Source organism: Salvia splendens, chromosome 2 (assembly GCF_004379255.2).
Source record: "Salvia splendens isolate huo1 chromosome 2, SspV2, whole genome shotgun sequence".
Taxonomy (NCBI): Eukaryota; Viridiplantae; Streptophyta; class Magnoliopsida; order Lamiales; family Lamiaceae; genus Salvia; species Salvia splendens.
The window spans coordinates 16,717,475-16,739,652 of NC_056033.1; the positions used below are offsets into that span (position 1 = coordinate 16,717,475).

Sequence of the window (22,178 nt, forward strand, 5' to 3'; positions counted from 1 at the left end):
TTCTCCACTTGATTTTTTTTTGTTTCCTTTACTTTTACTTTTGTTAAAAATTTATATAAAAAATTAATTTAAAATCACAAATAATGATCTTTGGAATCCAAGAATAAATGTGTAAATATATCATATTGCAAAAAATAGTAAAATTCAATTTTAAAGCTCTCCTCTTTATTTTAAAAAAATCTCTTCTTTAGTTCATTTACTTTTTATTTACATTGAATTTTATTGTAGAGATATTTGAATGCAATCGAAGAATAAGAAGTACTAATTCTTCACCTAGTTAGATACGTAAATATATCATATAATATCATTATAGTATTTTGATATTTTTAGAAATATATAATCTATTTATCATAATTTTTGCCAGGAGAAAATAGATAATTATGTATAATTGCTTGTCAAGGAAGTATGATACCTTGTAAACTATTAATTGTCATACTTTGACTCGACATGAGTGTTAAAAATATGATGCAAAGTGAGTTTGAAAAAATTAGTGGAATGTGAATCATATTTATGAAAAAATTAGTGGAATGTGAATAGTACTTGCAAAGTGAGTTTGAAAAAATTATTTTTATACTCCCTCCGGCTTATAATTGACGTCATACTTGGATGATGAGACGATATTTTAGGTGATGTTTTGTGTTTAAGTGAAGAGAAAATATATTTTTATATATTGATGTAAGATAGAAATTTTTTTAAAATGTGACATTTTTAATGGGACAAACTAAAAAGGAAATTGTGACATATAATTAGGGATGTCAGCGTAGCCTGTAACCCATGGGCTGGCCCGAATAGCCGCTAAATTTATAGGGTTAGAGTCGGAAATTCCCAGCCCGATAAAATTAAAACCCGATAAGCCCGCACCTGATTAAACCACAACCCGTTAGGGTCAGACCCGAAAATTCGATGGGCTAGCCCGAAAACCCGATAAAATTTCTATTATTCTATTTTTTACTCTCAATTCGACACTTCATTGACTAATTTTATGATATAGATAACTAAAAGAATAACTTTCAATTTTAAATTAAATATACAAATTATATATTGAATTTTTATTAATATAATAATTGTTAAATAAATTAAACTCACTAAAAGAATATTTAAATTTCAAAAACATGCATTAAAATTTCACGAAATATCTCAAATATTAGTGTTTATCATGTTTATGATTGAGTTTAAGCATATATCTCAAATTTATCATAATTAAATATTTTATATTTTATAAATATAACTAATTTTCATCATGATTTATTGAATTGTTCGCATCCTAATCTTATCGGTAGCAACCCGATTAACCCGCTGGGCTAACCCGAAACTCGAGCTTTTAGGGGTAGGGTTAGGGTTAACTCGAAACTCGAGCTTTTAGGGTTAGAGTCGAACTTTTATAACCCGAAAGAAATAACAACCCGGCTGGCCCGTACCCGATTGACCTGCAACCCGAGTAAGGTTGGCCCGAAACTCAGTGGGCCGGCCCGATTGACATCCCTACATATAATATGTGATAAAGAGAGTAATACAATGTAGTAAAAATGAGTCATCAAATATGATATTCACTACTAAAAATAGTAAAAAATAATTAAAAAGTGAGTTATGAAATATGAGATTCACTGCTGAAAACTAAAAAATAATCATGACAAATATTGGCTTACAAATGGGCTATTAATAGTTGTTATGACAACATCACAATCGCTTTCCCCCCGACAAATAACGTTGAAATTGCTTTTTAACAATTATGTATAAACTCTCTCTTTTAAATCTGGATTTGCGCCAAAACAATATTCACTCTAAAAAAATAATGCTCCAATTATGATACACATACACCACTTTTTTTAAGGGGAATTACGATCCAACTTAAAATAAGCAGACTATATATTACCACAAGTTTTTGTATATTACTATTCCGACAATGAAAATGAAAAATCTAACGTTACTATTTTCTCCGTCCCAACTAAGTTTGTGTTATTGTACTCTATTCTTTTTTGGAATATTTTAACTAAATTGAGTCATTATTTTTTATAAAAATAAAATATTTGATCACTTTTATTTGATCCTATAATCTATTTTACTTTCTTTTGTCTTTTCTATTTTATTCTTTTCTCTTATTTAATCTACACTAAATTTAAATTAATTTTAGTGTAAATGTCATATCAAAAATGATTTCACTTCAATTATTTACACTAAAATTAAACTTAATCTCTATATTATGTTTTTTAACTCACAAAATTTGAAAAAGATTTCTAGTGTAAACCTAAAAATTATTTTTTACATAGAAAACCAAAACTGAGGATTGGTTTTAGTCTTTTAGAGGACCATTAGAGCATCGCCAATAATTACACTAAACTCAAACTCATTTTATTGTAAATGTCGCACTAAATATTGATTTTGCTCCAACCATTTACACTAAACTCAAACCCCAAAGAATATTCCTCACCCATTAACTTTTTATACTTTTCAATCATACCTATATATTTTATCTAAATTACACACTAACCCCATGGCATTTTGTCAATATCTTAAATTTAATAAAATAATATAATATTAGATTTATTAATTAATATAACTATATATGAAATTTATTATTTATTAAAATATTAAATTACAAAATTTAGAAAATTTAAATACAATAAAAATACTATAAAAAAATATTACAACGTACAAATAAAAGAACTAAATCTCAAATTAAAATTCATTTAAAAATACCACAAATACATAAAACATACTACAGACGTACACATAAAGTTTTAATTACTAATGTACGTATAGTATTTAATTAACTAATAAAATAATTGTTTTCATACATTTTATATGTACCGTTAGTTATTAATCTATATAATAAAATTGGTACTAGAAAAAAGTGACGGCTCGTTAGTATAAATAATAGATTATATTGAATAATATAATATTAATATGGGCCAGCCAACTATTTAATAACTAAATTAAATATTAATAAGATTAGATTAGGTTAGGTTAATTCACGGCTTCATATTCTCCACGCCGCTTTCTTCAGTGTAAGGTTATTTTTTTCTCTGTATTTTAATTTATATTCTCTCAATTCTTCTATTTTGATAAATATGAATTGATTTGGACTTGAATGCAATAACTCAAACTATGAAAAGTGTTTTTGGTATACTTTTAGTGCAAACTTAAAGATAGATATTTTTTCTTCCAAAACTTATAATAGGATTGGTTTTGCAGTACTGTTGGAGGCAATATTTTACTGCATTTTAGGTTTTGCAGTACTGTTGGAGATGGTCTTAGAGCTAAATGCCTATTCCATTTTAGGTTTTAGTGTACCATTGGAAATGATCTTAAAATAGTGCAAGTACCCCCTCCATTCCAATTAATTTGAGTTAAAACTTTTGGGCACGTAGATTAAAAAATTGATTGAAAATTAGTAGGAGAGACGAATACAGTAGGAAAGATAAAAAAAGAGTAAAGTAAGTGACGAAATAAAGTAAGAGTGAACGGATATTTTGTTTTTTATCAGAAATGAAAACAACTCAACTTATGAGCATCCCCAGCGGTGCTTGTCAGTAAGGACGGCGTCCGTGCCGTCGGCGCGGCATGCTGGTGTCCGCCGCTGTGCTCTTGCCGACGGCACGACCCTGCTCTATGCATAGAGCACGTTCGTGCCAACGGCAAGAGTACGAGCAGCCGGCGTGGCATGCTCTGGTTGGCTGTAGGTTTATTATTATTTTTTATTATTATTTTTTTAAAATTAAAAAAAATCTGAAAAATTCAGATTTAACAAAAAAAAATATTTTCCCACTTCCTAATAAAATACTCCCTCCGTCCCGGGCTACTCGCCCCTTTCCTTTTCGGCACGGAGATTAAGGAATGAGTGTATAGGAAAGTCAAAAATGACGGCTGCAGGTGAAATTTTTTACTAAAAATGGAAAGAGTGCAAGTAACTTGGGACGCCCAAAAAGGAAATAAGTGCGAGTAGTGCGGGACGGAGGGAGTATATCCGTTTTTTCCACACTTTTAATTTATTTTTTCATTATTTTTACCCTAAAATTCGTAATTTCATCTATAAATACTCTCATTTTAAACACAACAAAATGACACTACACCAAACAACTCTCTCAATTTCACTTTTTAGGATTTTAATTATGTAATTTTTAATTTTAGAATTTTAATTATGTAATTTTTAATTTTTTAGTAATTTGTAATGGTATCGGGTATTTTTAATGTATTTTAATATTGTGGAAATGTTTTTAGTAATTGAAGTATTTAAATTGAATAATGGAATGGTGTGATCTTTGAGCATGCTTTTGGGAAGAGCATGGATGTGGGTGTTGTGCTCTTGCGGAAGAGCAAGGAGTAAAAAATTAATAAATGTGGGTTCGGGCCCACATATAGGGATGCTCTAATTGGGACATTAAGAGTGAACTACTTAAATAGTCCTTGATCTTGTCGAAAAATACACCAATAGTCTCTGAAAATTTTTTATAGCGTTTTTGGTCTCTAAGAATTACATTTTTGGTACCTATCGGTCTTTTATACCTCTTTGCATTTGAAAAATCACCTAAATGCCACAGAGGGTATTTTCGGTCAAGCACAAAATGACCTTTACAGTTGTGCAGGTTTTAACAGGCCCATCCATCATCTTACTGTTTCTTATCCCCTTTTCCGATCTTTCTTATTCCCCTTTCTTTAATTGCATGTTAACTTTGCTATATGCATAAGCTGAAGTGTAATCGAGATGCTTTATTTGTGTATATTACTATTGTCACTGATAATGTTTTGGTGTTGGGGTTTGATTGGAGGTGAGATGTGAGAATGTTTTGGTTTTGGTTTGGGATGTTGAAGAAATTTGGGAGGTGGTAGTTGACGGAGGTGGAAGCGGCGGTGTTGGTGGTGGAGAAGAAGGGGTGAGGCGTGACGGGGGTGAACCTTCTGGGCGAAGGGGTGGGCAGATCTGGAGCCAAAGAAATTGGAAGGGCCTCGAGAATGGGCGCGAATAGAGTATGGATCAAGTTATATGGAAGATAACCGAACCGGTTGGATCAGTTAGCAAATGTCGTTGCTACTTGATCAATGCAATTTCGCTCTCACTCGTTTCCTACCAAAGTAATTTATAAACTCTCAATTTTGTACTACTTTAACAGTAAAGCGGCAAGTTCGGGGTCGATCCCACAGAGAAGCTAGTGTATCAAGTGTGTGAGTAGTGAACAGGGGGTTGGCTGCTGCCACGCTTTAACTTTGGGAGTTTTTACCTACTGATTTTACTCTAGACAGAATTTAACTTACTAACTTGATCAAGGAAATTTTAACTACTGGGTCAAGTGAATTTCAGACTAGAATGAAAATTAACTACGTGAAACAGTAAATACCACGATGAAAACGAAAGCGACTTTGATTAAAACTAAACTCAGAACAGTACAACGTGAAATTTAAACTAAGCTAACACTTCGGAAAATACGAAAGCAAGTAAAACCGAGGAGATCCTCGGCGGGAAACTTAAGAATACGCCGACAGATATCAAGTATTCTGCAGCGCTCCTTCGATCACCCATTCTAACTAAGAATTACTTTATCTAAGCTATCTAGAGAACTGAACTAAACTATAGAGCTAAGCTAAACTAAACTAAAGATGGAAAGTAAATGATGAGATCTCCCTAATGTGGTGACACATCCTCTATTTATAGGCTCGGCACGACCTCCAGCTGGATAACGATCTTGGCAGGGAATATTAGCCCACGCTGAGTGTGAGCGACTCATCGATTGCTACGTGCTCTCCTTCTAGAATGACGACGCTTTTCAGTAACAGATTCATGACTCAGCTCCGTCCTTGCATCTCATATATCAGCACGTGTCCCCCTTCTAGAACGTTGTCCTTGCTAACAGAATGATGCGCCCCATCCAGCTCATTGCCTCGCGTGTCCTTCTTCTGGAAGCCTGTGGTCCCCTCCTTGCCTGCTTGGTTACTCCCTTTGATCAACTCCCCCGATTTCTGGTCTCTTTTCGCCTATTGTACTTGCTTGATCAGTTTGGCCTTGTTGCCTTGGTCAAGCGGCATTCCTGCACATTTAAGACTTGCTTTGCGCGATAAACCGATCAAGTAGCGTACATTTTTCTCCTAAACCGATGCATGAAATGAGCCTTATCAGAAATCGAGGCTGTTCCTAGGGAAAGAGGAGGTGTTGAAGGGCGGCGTGGGGATTCCGGTAAATTCCTGGATCATGGCTCTGAAATTGGTGGTGTTTGTGGTGAGGACGATGGTTGGCGCGCACCTCTGCACGCGGGAGCACTTCTTCGGATTCCGTGCCGCATGCTGAGCAGCTCCGGTGTTGTTGATTGAGGCCGGAGGCGCTGTTCTCCGCCACTAAGGAGAAGGGAAATTTTGTATTGATAAGCTGATTTGGGATGGCTTGAAAATATATCCATGCTCGATTACCAAGTAATTTCATTTTTGTTCGAGAGTGGAATCACGAAAAATTTACAAACAATGTAAAATATGTGTCCAATAGTTTAAAATTGCCAAAGCTAAAATCGACAATCATTCTTTTTCTCTAAAATTTTGAACCAACTAATATTTTGCAGTACATAATCTGATTTTGACTATGAATTAACTTGAGAAAGCGACTTGTCGGCATTTTTTTGTAAAACTTGATGAGCTTAGTCCTGTTATTAACTCATAATTAATTCAGGTAAAAGGAAAAAAGAAATAAAAATCAAGATTGATTGTAACATAATAGACATTGATGTCAATTAGCATTCTTTATGGTAAGGAAGAGGAGCAAGAGAGAGATAGCGAGATAGAGGTGATGTCAAGTAATGATTGCAAAACGAAAGGTCTAAAATGTCCTCAAATGTTAAAATTTACCCTGGTTGTGTCTAGGGTTATTTCAGACTTAAAGTACCAAAAATGCTATAAAAATTTTCGGGGACTATTAGGGTGTCCACAATAAGGCGGACACCCCAATAGCCCCACCCCAGTTTTTTTGTCCATAGCCCCAAAATTTTGTTTCCGCCACTACGGTGGACACTTCCAATAGCCCCCAAATTTTATAATCAATTTTCATTTTAAAATGTTTTTAGTTTTAATCAGGTATAATTAAAATCATCGCAGTGTAAATAATTAGAAAACGAGGTAATTGGGGCCGAATATTCGTCTACTCGGTGTCGTAGTCGGTTTCCTCTTCTTCTTCTTCTTCTTCTTCTTCTTCTTCTTCTTCTTCTTCTTCTTCTTCTTCTTCTTCTTCTTCTTCTTCTTCTTCTTCTTCTCTTCCTCTTCCCTCGTTGCTGCCGGCCACGGTTCCCCAGGAGCATCATCAACCGACCCTAGCCGATTCTCAATCCGAGTGATGAGCCTCTTGTAGACGTTCCTGACGTACGAGTCAGATTCCGCTGCGTATTTGCTGCATACGTCTTGCAGTTATTGCATCAACTGTACATCTATGGTATCCCACAAGACCTCGTGGGGTTGCACCATGTGCTGTGGGATTGGGGCGGGCGGGGGGATGTGAGATCCGGACGCGGCCGCCAATAGGCGGGAGGCACTTCTAGCTCCTCTGGTGCTGCGGATAGAGGCCTATTTTCCCGGGGCCGTCGTCGCCTAGTGTGAGTAGCGGCTGGCTCTTCGACTTGCTCATCGGGCTGCTCGAACTCGTGCGAGCCGCTTCCGCTGCTGTAGTCCCTGGCAAGGTTGTGCCTTGTACGCTTTGGCCCAGGACCTGTGTTGACCTCTTGCGCCACGATGGACTTGAATTTCGGCAATCCGCGAGGACCAGATACTCCTCCCACAGTGTGAACTTCGGCCAACCCTCCGTGTTGTATTGGCCCATCGACAGGGCCTTCATGTCTGTTTCGCTTCGGCCACTCTCAGCGTGGAGAATGTTGTTCTGGTATATGAAAGCGAACCGATTGGTAGCCAGCAGAATCCTACCCCACTTTTTTCGGAGCTGTTCTGGGTCGCGCTTCTCGGCTCCGTCGGGTTTGAACTCCTCGTATGCCATCATGACGGGCCTCCAAAAGCTCCCCTCGGGCTGATCGGTGCCCACCATGGGGTCCGATGTGATGGCATCCCACGCCCTCGCCACGACAATGCTCTCATGTTTGGTGTAGGGCTTGTTAGGGTTTTGTATACTAGAAATCACCTTTCGAGTGATTGCATACTGTAAAACTCTAATGGTTATTTTCCAATAAATGCAACAGATTATTTTTGTCATAATGTTGTTATGTTTTACATTTAATGGTTGTTTATTGCATATTTAAATGTATAAGCAAACGTAACAAAGTCTAAGTCTTTGTTTTAGTAGACCGGTTGTGGGCGTCGTCCAATTTAAGGTAACACGGTCAGTTCTAAACAAAGAAAAATAAGAATTTCACAACCTAGATAGGGCTAGACGACCTATCGCGAAAGGTTGCAATGTCAGTCCGATTATTTCTAAGCTGTATTGAAATAAGATGACGTTGGTGTGGTATAGCACTGAATGTATCTAACAGCAAGACGAGTCTTTATGCTATCTACTGAAAGACGAGGTCTTGATAATTAATTTCTTAATCAATGTACGTTAGCATTGAGCACACGACATTGAGTATCCACTACTTTGACTTACCAAAGGTGCGGGTTTTTCGTAACCCAACGATCCAGGTATATTAGGTAGTGGTGATCATTATCTAGCGGTGCTAGGATTGCTATTATGTTGAAACGTGCGCGAGGATAGTCTCGTTTGATAACATCCACAAGAGGAGCTCGAAACGAGGTTTTATTATTCGGAACCTAGCTAGTTGGAGTTTGATTACTCTATGAATAATAAATAAGAGTTTCTTGCTAAGTCTACTCTTGAAATTCGAAATATGTTAATTAATTAAGTCTATAGTAGACATTAATTAATTAATGGATGTTTCTATCTCAAGCGCGGGAAATAAATCAAATGCAATTAAAGGAAACCCGGAATACTTGTAATTTCGGATTTGGAAGGCAGTGCAATATTACTTCTGTAGTGGCTGCTCGTAATATTCCAATATAAGCTTATATTAAATTGTGGGTTCAATTTAATTAGTAAAAAGCTAATTGGGTGAGGCTTGTTCCAAATTCTTCCTTAGATCCCTGACTGGGCACAATATGTGACTTATATAAATAGGAGAATAAAGGAGACAGAAGACACACTTTTCAATATACAAAATTTTCGTCCCCCTCTAGAAAGAGAGAGCTCGAAATTTGTGCTCCATCCGTGAGCAGTTTCTGTCTTCTATTATTCGAGTCCTAGTACGTTGGTGAGATTTGCCCATACAAATATCAGCGTATAGTCCGGGACACCAGTCAGAAGATCTGAGGTCTTGTATTGAAGGTCTTCACGTGGAGATGGAGCAAGCCATCATCGATTCTTGATTGAATCTACGAGGTAAATTGGCTAATTCCGTAGTAAGCATGCTTTAGGGATTTTATGTGCTAAAGCATGTTTTTAATTCAAGTTATGAGCATGGTACATGTGATAATTACGCGAATAGAATTTGTCTAAATAATCTGCTAAATAGATTAAGTTTATATGATCGGTAAATAACGCACGCTTCCGCTACCAACCCCTACAATTGGTAACAAAGCCAGTCTTTGGCTCTGATTATTTGGATTTAAATTTCGCGAAATTCATGTATGCATTTATTATTTGATTGCGAAGCATGTTCTTGGTGTTTTGTTTAATAAATTATGCATGATGAACTCAAGATCTATCGAATCAAAGAACTTGAATTACTCGATCGTACGAGACGTGCGAACCATCGGCGCTTGCGACGAGACAGATTGCACCACGCGCGATCGTGAAATAGGGTTGTCGATTGAGTGGAAGCCGAGGGATCGCGATCACGGGGCGACGCGCAGTCGAGCGTGGGCTCGAGCGCGACGCTGGCCGAGACCGCAAAACCCCAGCGTTCCCCGCACCAAGGCCGACGTGAAGGCTGGCACGGAGTGGTGGTTCGTCCGAGAACCACCGAGACACCAGGCGCCGAGAGCTGGAACCCTAGGCGGAAGGAAGGGTGGTCAGAGCTGGCCGAGAGCGGGCGCGCCACCGTGTGCGTCGTTGGCCGAGAGCTCGCGCCACCCTACGGATCGGATGTCCGAGACGGGCGCAGAGACGCTGGCCGAGAGGTGCGCACCGTCGCGTGAGCGCATGGCTGAGAAGTGTCGGCAACCGACGGTCGCCACTGGCCGAGATGGACGCGCCGAGTTGCGCACCGTGTGCCACTGCGATGGGAGCATCGTCGCTCGGATAGGTCGAGACGGGCGACAGCAACTGGCCGAGAGCAGTGCCACCATCGTGCGCGCCGCTGGCCGAGGACCGCGTCACCCGACGTGCTCAGCTGGCCGAGACCCGTCGGCACCCGACGGTCGAGATGACCGAGACGGGCGCTCGCTAGTGTCCGAGACGCTGCGTGCGTCGTGATTCGATGACAAATTCGTCGGATCTTCTTCGTTCATCGTTCGTTCGAACCTCGTACGATGATGATAACAATGAAGGATTATTTTAATGATTATTTAATTATTTTATTAAAAGATATCATTAAAATATTATTATTTAATGGAAATAAAATCTTTTTGGAAGATTTGTCTAGATAGGAATATTTTTATTATTATCTATATCTATGGAAATAAATAATATTATTTTATTCCTAGATGATATAGATGAGAATAATTTAATAGTTACCTAATATTTGTCTAGATTTAAGGAATATTTTTATTATTTTCTATATCTATGGAAATAAATAATATTATTTTGATTCCTAGATGATATGGATAAGAATAATTTAATAGTTTCCTAATATTTATATATCTAAGATCCTAAAAAGGACAGATATGTATGAATACATTAAATAATGAAATATCTCTTCCTAATCTTGATCACGGAATTAATTTGAGTTTAATTTTTCATGTCTTATTAAGAATTAAATAATTTATTTATTTTAGACATATCTTATAGTAGACATGGATAAGAATTATATTCTAGAACAATAATTTCCTAAAGAAAGATACCAATTAATAAAAGATTTAATTATCCAGCAAATTAAATACCAACAAAATTTAATGAAAGCCTTTCTCTGCCCTAAGGCTAAGAATAATTAAAGAAAAACCATAACCCAAAATATCTAAGCTATAATTACGAACTCAACGTTTGTATATGGTCTCCATCAATTGGTCTGCAATTTATGAAGCATTTTTCTAATATTATCGTCATCTGCTCTGTGGGGACAATAATCCTAAGAAAAATAGCAAGTTCATGAGGGCGGACTTCTCAAATATAAATAGTATGAACTAGAATGTAGTTTCCAATATTATCGCCGCCTGCTCTGTGGGGACAATAATCCTAAGAAACTGCGATATTCAGAAGTTCACACAGGATTTATGAGATAGCTTGATCTTGTTAGCAGCACATGAGCATTGTTATGGGAGTGTGTTGTAGAAATGAGACTCTGTAATGCTAAAGAGATGGTGTTGCTTAGGCAACATTAGGCGGCCATGCCATTCTGTGGTCTCTGGACTATTCGTCGGTGTTGTGACCAGTAAAATTGTAAGATTTTAATGCGTATTGACTTCCTCTGGAGGGTACAAAATTTTAATTTTACAGTTGTAAGATTTTGAAAAGTTTTATGGTTAATCTAATCAAACTTCTTACATAAGTTTATGACAATAGTAAAATACTCTGTTTTCCAGTGCAAATCAAATCGTCAATATGTCGTTCAATCATCTTTCTGCAATTCTCAAAGAAAATAAACTCGAGGGCCAAAATTACATAGAATGGAAACAAAATTTGGACATCGTTCTCACAGCAGATGAGTACATCTTTGTGCTCACCACCCCGCGACCTCCAGTGCCGCCGGCTAACGCTGCGGCAGGAGTCAGAGATGCACACAGACGGTAACATAAGGCGAATGAGATGGCTAAGTGCTACATGTTGGCATCTATGTCATCAGTACTCAAGCATCAGCATTCTGCTATGGAAACTGCCGCCGAGATTATGCAGAATCTCAAGAATCTTTTTGGTAGTCAGAATCGAACGGCTAAGTCTCAAGCCTTTCGGAGTATCATGTCGAAGATAATGAAGGAAGGCTCGTCTGTGAGGGACCACGTCCTCGAGATGATGGGCCACCTCAACCAAATTGAGGTCTTGGGAGGGACGATCGATCCCGAGTCCCAGGTGACTATCATCCTTCAAAGTCTTCCCCCTAGCTTCCAACAGTTCAAGCTCAACTTCGAGATGAACAAAAGGAATTACACCTTGGCAGAGCAGTTGACTGAACTTCAGTCGGCAGAGGACCTTATGGTCCAGGCTAAGGTGGCCATGTTGATTTCGGTGCCTCGTTCCTCTGGCTTAAAGCCTAGCAAAGGAAAAAGGCAGGCACCGAACTCAGGACCGGCCAAGATAGCTAAGGGAAAGAAGAAGAAGAGGGCTAACAAGAAGCCCACGGGGAAGTGTTTCAAGTGTGGAGAGAAGGGGCATTGGAAGCCAGACTGTCCTAAACGGGGCAAGGCTACAGGTATGCATCAGGCTCTAGTTGTCGAGTCTTGTTTAACTTCGACATCAATTTGCACTTGGGTTATTGACACAGGAGCCACTGATCATATTTGTTTTGATCCTGACTTAATGCAGGTGACAAGACGGCTACATGATCGTGAGATCGAAGTCCAGCTGGGCGACGCTACCAAAGTGGCAGCCGTTGCAGTGGGAGACATTTATTTGCGTTTTAGTAGTGATAGATTTTTGATTTTGAAGAATGTTTTGTTGATACCTTCTTTTAGAAGAAATTTAATTTCAGTTTCTAAATTGGTTTATGATGGATATTCGATTTCTTTTAATGACAACTGCGTTATTAAGAAAGATGGTTCTTATATCTGTCGTGGTATCATGGAAAACAATCTGTATACAATCACTTCTACACAGTTTAATAATCGCAAATCAGAACTCAATACAACATCGAAAATTTCAAAGAAACGAAAGGAACCTTCAAGTTCAATGAACGAAACGTACTTGTGGCACCTTAGACTTGGTCATGCCAATGAAAGGAGGATCAATTCTCTTGTTCAACAAGATCTTATCAAAGGTCTAGAGGAGGAACCTTTTCATAAGTGTGAGTCATGCTTAGAAGGTAAGATGACCAAGAGGCCTTTTAAGGCTAAGGGCAATATGGCCAAGGAAGTAATTGAGCTCGTTCATTCCGATGTATGTGGACCAATGTCTACTGAGGCAAGAGGTGGTTTTCGATACTTCATCAATTTTATTGATAACTTCTCGAAAATTGGATATGTCTACTTGATGCGTCACAAGTCAGAGTCTTTTGACAAGTTTAAAGACTTTAAGACTCTTGTGGAGAAGTATCATGGGAAGAATATCAAATGCCTACGATCTGATCGTGGAGGCGAATACCTCAGTGCCAAATTTTTGGACTACTTATCAGAAGTGGGAATTGAATCCCAACTGACTGCGTCGGGCACGCCCCAGCAGAACGGCGTGTCTGAAAGAAGGAACATGACCTTATTAAACATGGTTCGATCGATGATGAGTTATGCACGTCTGCCTATTTCGTTTTAGGGACATGCCTTGCTTTCCGCAAGTCACATTTTAGACAATTTACCATCAAAATCCGTACCTAAAACTCCATATGAGTTGTGGACTGGGCGTAAGCCCAATCTAGCACATCTCAAGGTTTGGGATTGCCCGGCCCATGTATTGGAAAATGATCCAACTAAGCTAGGATCTAGGACGGAGGTATGTTTGTTTATAGGATACCCCAAAGGGACGAAAGGTTATGAATTCTTTAGTCTCCGAGATAAGAAAGTCATTGTGAGCACTCACGCGACATTCTTAGAGGAAGACTATGTAATGAATCATAAACCCAGCAATGAAGTGGCTCTTGATGAGCTAACTTCTGTCACAAGTTCCATTAACCAAGAACAAGTACCAAGTGTACAAACAATTCCCGAAACTTCAACTTCTACTCAAAATATTGTAGTGCCGCACCGCAGTGGGAGGGTCTCACATGAGCCCGACAGATACATTGGTTTGGGGGAATCTATGGATCACTCCTCGGACAGCAATGTATTAGATCTCTGGAACTTTGCGGAAGCGCTGGCAGATGTCGATCATTGCGAATGGGTGAAAGCAATGGATTTGGAACTACAATCTATGATAGACAAAGACGTCTACGATTTGTCCGTCCTACCCGAAGGTTGTACTGCCATTGGGAGCAAGTGGATATATAAACATAAACGTGGACCCGATGGACGAGTTAAAGTCTTCAAAGCAAGACTAGTGGCCAAGGGGTATACCCAAAAGGAAGGCATCGATTATGATGAGACCTTCTCCCCAGTGGCCATGCTCAAATCGATCCGGATACTGTTGTCTATTGCAGCTTATATGGATTGGGATGTATGGCAGATGGACGTTAAGACTGCGTTTCTCAACGGCAGTCTTGAGGAGACCATCTACATGGAACAACCCGAAGGATATGCCATAAAGGGCAAAGAACACATGGTTTGGAAGCTTAAGAAGACCATTTATGGCCTCAAGCAAACATCTAGATCGTGGAACCAATGTTTCGATCAAACTGTTTGCAAGTTGCCCAAGTGTAAGCTGTGTGTATAAGAAAGTTGATAAGGGGAATGTAGTGTTCTTAGTTTTATATGTAGATGACATTCTTCTAATTGGAAACAACAAAAAGATGTTGTCATCAGTTCGAACATGTTTGTCGAACCAGTTCAAGATGAAGGATATGGGAGACGCGGGACACATCCTCGGGATCAAGGTTCTTCGGAATCGAGAAAAGAAGATGTTGTGCTTATCTCAAGAATCTTACATCGAAACAGTACTTAGTCGTTTTAGCATGCAGGATGCCAAGAAAGGTTTCTTACCTTTTAGACATGGCATCCATTTATCTCAAGAGATGTGCCCTAAAACGCAGTCTGAGATGCAGGAAATGAGAAGGATTCCATATGCTTCGGCAGTTGGAAGTCTCATGTATGCTATGCTTTGTAATAGACCTGATATTTGCTTTGCTGTTGGCATGGTGGCAAGATATCAGTCGAATCCTGGCCAAGGACATTGGACTGCCGTAAAGAACATACTCAAGTACCTTAAACGGACTAAGGACTATGCTCTAGTTTACAATGCAGCCGAGCTCTGTCCTTTGGGATATACTGACTCAGACTTTCAAGCTGATCAGGACTCGAGAAAATCTACTTCAGGACATTTGTTCACCTTAGGAGGTGGAGCCGTAATTTGGAAGAGTGTGAAGCAGAAATGCATCGCGGACTCGACCATGGAAGCCGAGTATGTGGCCGCTTCGGAGGCTGCAAAAGAGGCGGTATAGTTCAAGAACTTCCTTATGGATTTAGGTGTGGTTTCGAATCTGCCAAAAAGCATCACCATTTATTGTGACAATTCTGGTGCTGTGGCAAACTCGAAAGAACCAAGAGCTCACAAAGCGAGCAAACACATAGAGCGGAAGTATCATATCATTAGAGATATAGTGCAGAGATGAGACATAAAAGTGGTCAAGATTGCGTCAGAGAACAACCTGGCAGATCCTTTTACAAAGGCTTTGGCGGTGAAACCGTTCGAATGCCACGTTGAAGGGATGGGAGTTCGACGCATTCAAGACCTCAACTCGCTTTCAGTATAAGTGGGAGAAATTTAGACGTGTGCACTACCATTTTGTATACTCGAAAGCTGTTTTGAGTATAAGTGGGAGATTGCTAGGGTTTTGTATACTAGAAATCACCTTTCGAGTGATTGCATACTGTAAAACTCTAATGGTTATTTTCCAATAAATGCAACAGATTATTTTTGTCATAATGTTGTTATGTTTTACATTTAATGGTTGTTTATTGCGTATTTAAATGTATAAGCAAACGTAACAAAGTCTAAGTCTTTATTTAAGTAGACCGGTTGTGGGCGTCGTCCAATTTAAGGTAACACGGTCAGTTCTAAACAAAGAAAAATAAGAATTTCACAACCTAGATAGAGCTATACTACCTATCGCGAAAGGTTGCAATGTCAGTCCGATTATTTCTAAGCCTTATTGAAATAAGATGACGTTGGTGTGGTATAGCACTGCATGAATCTAACAGCAAGACGAGTCTTTATGCTATCTACTGAAAGACGAGCTCTTGATAATTAATCTCTTAATCAATTTACGTTAGCATTGAGCACACGACATTGAGTATCCACTACTTTGACTTACCAAAGGTGCGGGTTTTTCATAACCCAACGATCCAGGTATATTGGGTAGTGGTGATCATTATCTAGCGGTGCTAGGATTGCTATTATGTTGAAACGTGTGCGAGGAGAGTTTCGTTTGATAACATCCACAAGAGGAGCTCGAAACGAGGTTTTATTATTCGGAACCTAGCTAGTTGGAGTTTGATTACTCTATGAATAATAAATAAGAGTTTCTTGCTAAGTCCACTCTTGGAATTCGAAATATGTTAATTAATTAAGTCTATAGCAGACATTAATTAATTAATGGATGTTTCTATCTTAAACGCGGGAAATAAATCAAATGCAATTAAAGGAAACCCGGAATACTTGTAATTTCGGATTTGGAAGGCAGTGCAATATTACTTCTGTAGTGGCTGCTCGTAATATTCCAATATAAGCTTATATTAAATTGTGGGTTCAATTTAATTAGTAAAAAGCTAATTCGGTGTGGCCTGTTCCAAATTCTTCCTTAGATCCCTGACTGGGCCCAATATGTGACTTATATAAATAGGAGAATAAAGGAGACAGAAGACACACTTTTCAATATACAAAATTTTCGTCCCTCTCTAGAAAGAGAGAGCTCGAAATTTGTGCTCCCTCCGTGAGCAGTTTCTGTCTTCCATTATTCGAGTCCTAGTATGTTGGTGAGATTTGCCCACACAAATATTAGCGTATAGTCCGGGACACCAGTCAGAAGATCCGAGGTCTTGTATTGAAGATCTTCACGTGGAGACGGAGCAAGCCATCATCGATTCTTGATTGAATCTACGAGGTAAATTGGCTAATTCCGTAGTAAGCATGCTTTAGGGATTTTATGTGCTAAAGCATGTTTTTAATTCAAGTTATGAGCATGGTACATGTGATAATTACGCGAATAGAATTTGTCTAAATAATCTACTAAATAGATCAAGTTTATATGATCGGTAAATAACGCACGCTTCCGCTGCCAACCCCTACAGGGCTTGCCCCGGTTGGAGCCAAAGCCGTCTCTACCGCCACCGCCGGCGCCGCTGCCCAAGCCGCCACTGACGCTCCCCGACTGCCGCCTCCGCCCCTACCGCCACCCACGCCCCGACTGCCGCCAGAGCCTCGGGTCGGGAAGGGCGTTTCCACCCGAGCTGCCGTCGTATCTGGTGTGTCGGAAGTGAGCAGACCCATCATAGTATTATCCAGTGCGTATTGATTTGCGTCAGTGAATGAAGATTGGCTGGATTGGAAAGGGGACTCCGGACGCGGCTGGTTAAGCGCGTCGAGGTTGGGTCTGTAATCTCCGAATGCGGAGCGACTCAGATTCCGCTGTATAGGTGGGGGCGTTGGAGAAGACCTCCACGACTGAGATGGAGGAAGGTTTGGACTCGATGCCCACGGCGGGGGAGATTGATTCCAAATCCAAGGCTGGGACGGAGCCCCGCCAAAGCTCGACGACTGAGAAGCATAGGCGCTAAATCCCGATGGCTGTGAAGGATAGCTCGTCGACGGCTGTGAAGGATTGCTTCCATAGCCCGATTCCTATGAGACGGGTGATTCGTCGTCGCGACCGTGCATTTTTAGAGAGTGAAAGTGTAGATAGTGAATGAAGGGATTGTGTGAAAATGGTGAAAAAATTTGGGGTGGATGAGTGGTATTTATAGAGGGAAAAAAATAAATAAAAAAATCGTGAAATGTCAGCCGGCGCGACGAGCGCCGGTCACTATGGCAGCCGCGGCTATAGGCGTGTCGCAAAGGAGACCCGCCGCGTCCTCGCCCCCCGTCGCCTATCCGTCGTCCGCCACCCACCGCCCCAAATTCGTCGTCCGCCCCGTGGGCGGATACCTCCACCACTATGGACCGCCCCGAGCTAGCCCCTAGGCGCGGCTATAGCCGCGCCGGACCATTGTGGGTACTCTTAGAGTAGTTAACTCTAAAAAAAAGTAATACTACTAGTTAACTTAGTTGGAACAAAATGAATGACTAGTATTAAGTACTGATTTTACTTTTAATTTTATTTGTGAAAGGCAATAGTTCTAAATTTTGAAATTCCACATAAAATTTTGTGAGGAGGTGTTCCGATTCATTATATATACAGATTTTGTATAGCGCAAACACTAATTATTTTCCGATGTCAGCACAATCTACACTCGTCGTGAATTCGTTGAATCCAGACGGCCGCGCCGCCGCCGCAGTTCACCGCAGTTTCTTCGATACTCCGGTGGAATCGACGCCTCACAGTCTCACCACTCTACAATCTTCCAACCGTTCAGGCAATTTCACCGAGGAAGCCGATAATTCCTCAATCATCAGCGCTTCAATTCCTGTTGAAGAAATTATCAACAACGACGTCGTACAGGATTCCGGTGCACAAATTGGTGCGGCGAGAGCCGAGGAAAAAGAGCACGAAGAAGTGCGGGTTAACTGTTCGACGAAATGCGTGAGTGAAGTTCCGACGATCGACCACACTGAATTTAGTAATAACGATAAGAGGAATTGGAAGCAGCAAGAGGCCAAGGAGAAGAAGCCTAGACGAAGGGGGGGAAAGTGTAGGAGAAACAATTCGGGGTTGGTGAGCTGTTATCCTGTTGAAAGGAGGGAAAAGAAGGGTTTGATGTATTCGAGAGGGGAGTTGGAGGCTCTGAGGTTTGATATGATTGATGAACAAAAGAAGAAGTGGTTTGAGATATATTGCAGGCTTGGTGCGGCGGTGGTGGATGAGTACGATGGACTGCTCAAATTGGATACTGCTCGTGAGAAAGATAGCGTCCCGGGGTTCGACTTTGATCCTCGCCCTCAGTTTCAGAAATATGCTAATTTGGGTATTCTCTTGTCAATTCTTCTTCGTTTGTGTATAAATTTCATAAATGTTAGGGCTTTAATCTTGTGTATGTCTTCCTGTATGGTTGCATTTGGGAAAGGAAAACATATGATTATCGTTGTGCATTGAAGACTGCTGTGTAGGATTTGTTAATACCTTTGTTTTATTAGTACATATATATTTTTCTTAAACATTTACAACTTATTGGTTCAGATATCATTTGGATTTCATTTCACCTCTCCTGCACATACAAATCATACAGTCATTATTGGTTTAGCTGCTTAAGTAAGGATTAGGAAGTTAACTTTAGGAAAGTTGAGTTGTTCTTGCCTAGATGTGCAAACTTTTCTTCTTGAATTTCAGGTCAATAATTTGTGTGTTGGTTTACATTAACTAATGGGTTAACATACATTTTTCAGGTGAAGTGTGCCCAGAAGTTGAAAACTTGAACGAGTTAGATCCTTCCTCTTTTCCTCCTGTTAGCGATGAAAGAGGGTCATCGGCAGTGGAAGAAGACTATTGCGAAGATGATGATAGTGATGAGGAGTACAGTATTCAGAGGCCTGCCTTTTCTGTCACAGGAGAACCTGACTTTGACTCTGGCCCTCCGCTGGATGGACTTGAATATCTTAGGCGTGTAAGGTACCAGTTTCATCTTTGCTGCTCATGTTTATTTCTCTTATTCGTTTTGTGATTGATACATGTAAGAACCTTGACCTTTCCTACCCGATGCTGGTGTTGCTTTTGCTTATTTACTGTTTTGAAAACCTTTAAAAAATATCAGTGAACCATTCATTTTGTGTGCATGTTATGATTATGAGGATGTTCAGATGATCTGTTAGATTTTCTGCATTGGCCAATTTATTTAGTTGCTGCAGTTCTGAACTCAGAAGCGCATCACTTGTTGTGTAGGTGGGAGGCTGCTAGAATTCCCAAGGTAAAAGTTGTAAAGTTCAATAAAGTCAAAGAACAGAGTGTGTATATGCCTCAAATTCCTGATGTTATCAAGTGCCCAGAGAAATTGTTGCCTCTCAAACAGTGGGAAGACAGTTTTCTTTCTGATTTTTCTCAGCTGAGAGAGGTTAATATTGCAACCCTCGCCCACTTTCAATATCTCTTCATCTAGCATATCTTAAAACTATGTTTTCGTGTATCTTGTAGCAGCTAAGTTATACTACTGGTTATCAATGTTTTCATGGGAATAAACTATTTTGTCCCAGGCTTTTGCGCGGCTAGACCTTGAAGACCCCAGTGCAGAAACATCAGCCAAAGAGGAATTTTTGAATCAGATGGTTGAGAGTGATAACACCTCTGAGAAATTTGTCAGCTTAGAATCTGTGGATGGTTCTTGCATCTCGGAGACTAGTGATGCCAATTCCAGCCCATCTTCTCCTCAGAGCTCCATTGATCTCCCCACCCTCTCTGCAATTCTGAAGATGGATTCTGCCGCTCGAACTTCTCTACTGAAGAAACGAGTGAACTCTGTGTTGAACGTAGACATATTAGCAAACAAGGATAGTTTATGGCTGTTTGCTCTTTGTGTAGGACTAGATTGCCCCCTCCACGCAGACACAAGCGCAGCCCTTCGTTCATTACTGCGAAAGTGTGCAAGCTTGCGAGCTGCGAAAACAGAGGTAGACGATCAAGTTATTGCTCTCAACATCCTTGTCACGATAACAGGCAAGTATTTTGGACAGCTCGAACGAGAATGAATGAGTTTCTGCCTCTCAGAATGTTTGCTTCTTATATGGATGGATGCATATATTTTATATTGCTTTTGTTATCACTATCTAGACATGGATTGTGAAGAGGCAAGCTCACTAGAATTCTTGATGGAACTAGTTTTCTTATCAGTCTGATCAAGTGACTGTAAATGGTTAATTATCAAGATTTTTTGTGAGGCTGCTTAATATATACTCCATCCGTCCACGAAAAATAGAACACATTTGCCATTTTTGGTTGTCCACGAAAAATAAAGCATATTTTAAAAAGGAAAGTTTTCAACAACTTTTTTTTTAATTTTTTCACTTCTCTACTACTAATAGTATGGACCCCACCTTCCACTAACACTATTTCTCTCTTATTTTTTCTCATTCTCTCTTATTTTACCAATTCCACATTAAAACCCGTGTCATTCACAATATGTCCTATTTTTCGTGGACGGATGGAGTATATTGGACTCTTTTGGGATAGTAATTGTAATAAATCAATTTGTAGCTGTATAGTTTTTAAAATCATATACCAAAAATTATAAATGTGAAGAAAAGTGTATTACTCCATCCATTCCGCTTTAAGAGTCCCGATTAATCAATTTCGGGGGTCCCATTTTAGCAGTCTCAATTAGGATAAACTAATAAAAAATGACTACAAAGTAAGTAAAAAGTGTTAAAAGTGAGTCTATAACATATATTTATTACACTCAATTAAAAGTGGGTCTCAATATCCACTACAACATTTATTTATTACACGCTCAAACACTTAAAACATGTGCCTGACTCAACTGGGACTCCTAAAGCGGGACGGAGGGAGTACTATTATTAGAGTCGAGAAAAGAAAAGGCACAATTGGAGTGTGGGGTTCGTTGCATCAAAGGAGCTTGATGCATCGACGCTTCTTCGTCGAACTAATTTGACGTGTTCGGTCATTCGTCTTCAATTATCATGTTATGCATGATACAACATGCAAACATGATGTCGGTGAGTACCTCCCAAAACCAAGCACGACTCGGGGGTTTTGATGCTTGTAGAACTCCAAATGCTTTTTTGACATCTTTCCAAGCATATTATTTCTTATGCGCTAAAAGAGCACGTTTTGGGGTCTTGTTGGACAACTAAGAGCATTCACAATGGCGGCGAGCGGACCGGCTAGCCGATCCTCGGCGCTAGCCGAACCATTGTAACCGGCTAGCCGAATTTCGGCGGAAAAACCGGCAAGCGCACGCCGATTTCCGAGTGCTGGCCGATGCGCTCGCCGATCCGCTGGCCGCCATTGCAGGCTCCGGATCGGCGAGCGGATTTTTTTTATTTAATTTTCGAAACACTATATATACGCGATTTGCACGTCATTTTCATTTGCACCGCTTATTTTAAAGAGTATTCTCTCTATCTTAATTTCTGTACAAGAGCAACAACGCGAAATGAGTAGCGCGGGTGGTAGTAGTGGTGGTAGCGGTGGGGATGCTAAGGAGTACGAACGGCG

At 39.8% G+C, this 22,178-nt stretch overlaps 1 protein-coding gene across 1 annotated transcript; it reads left to right on the plus strand.

Moving 5' to 3' along the window:
• The first annotated feature begins 18,183 nt into the window (after nt 1-18,183).
• Nucleotides 18,184-20,890, plus strand: LOC121762124. Its single transcript, XM_042157908.1, has 4 exons — nt 18,184-18,981; nt 19,400-19,622; nt 19,893-20,061; nt 20,201-20,890. Exons 1-4 carry the CDS (start codon nt 18,291-18,293, stop codon nt 20,690-20,692), a joined length of 1,575 nt encoding a protein of 524 aa, XP_042013842.1. The 5' UTR covers nt 18,184-18,290; the 3' UTR covers nt 20,693-20,890.
• The last annotated feature ends 1,288 nt before the right edge of the window (nt 20,891-22,178 follow it).

What these genes read in the sequence shown, in the direction of transcription:
- LOC121762124 (XM_042157908.1), top strand. Translation starts at nt 18,291, where the DNA reads ATGTCAGCACAATCTACACTCGTCGTGAATTCGTTGAATCCAGACGGC. An exon ending in TCAGAAATATGCTAATTTGG is followed by an intron (nt 18,982 to 19,399) that starts GTATTCTCTTGT and finishes TACATTTTTCAG; the next exon opens with GTGAAGTGTGCCCAGAAGTT. An exon ending in ATTTTTCTCAGCTGAGAGAG is followed by an intron (nt 20,062 to 20,200) that starts GTTAATATTGCA and finishes ATTTTGTCCCAG; the next exon opens with GCTTTTGCGCGGCTAGACCT.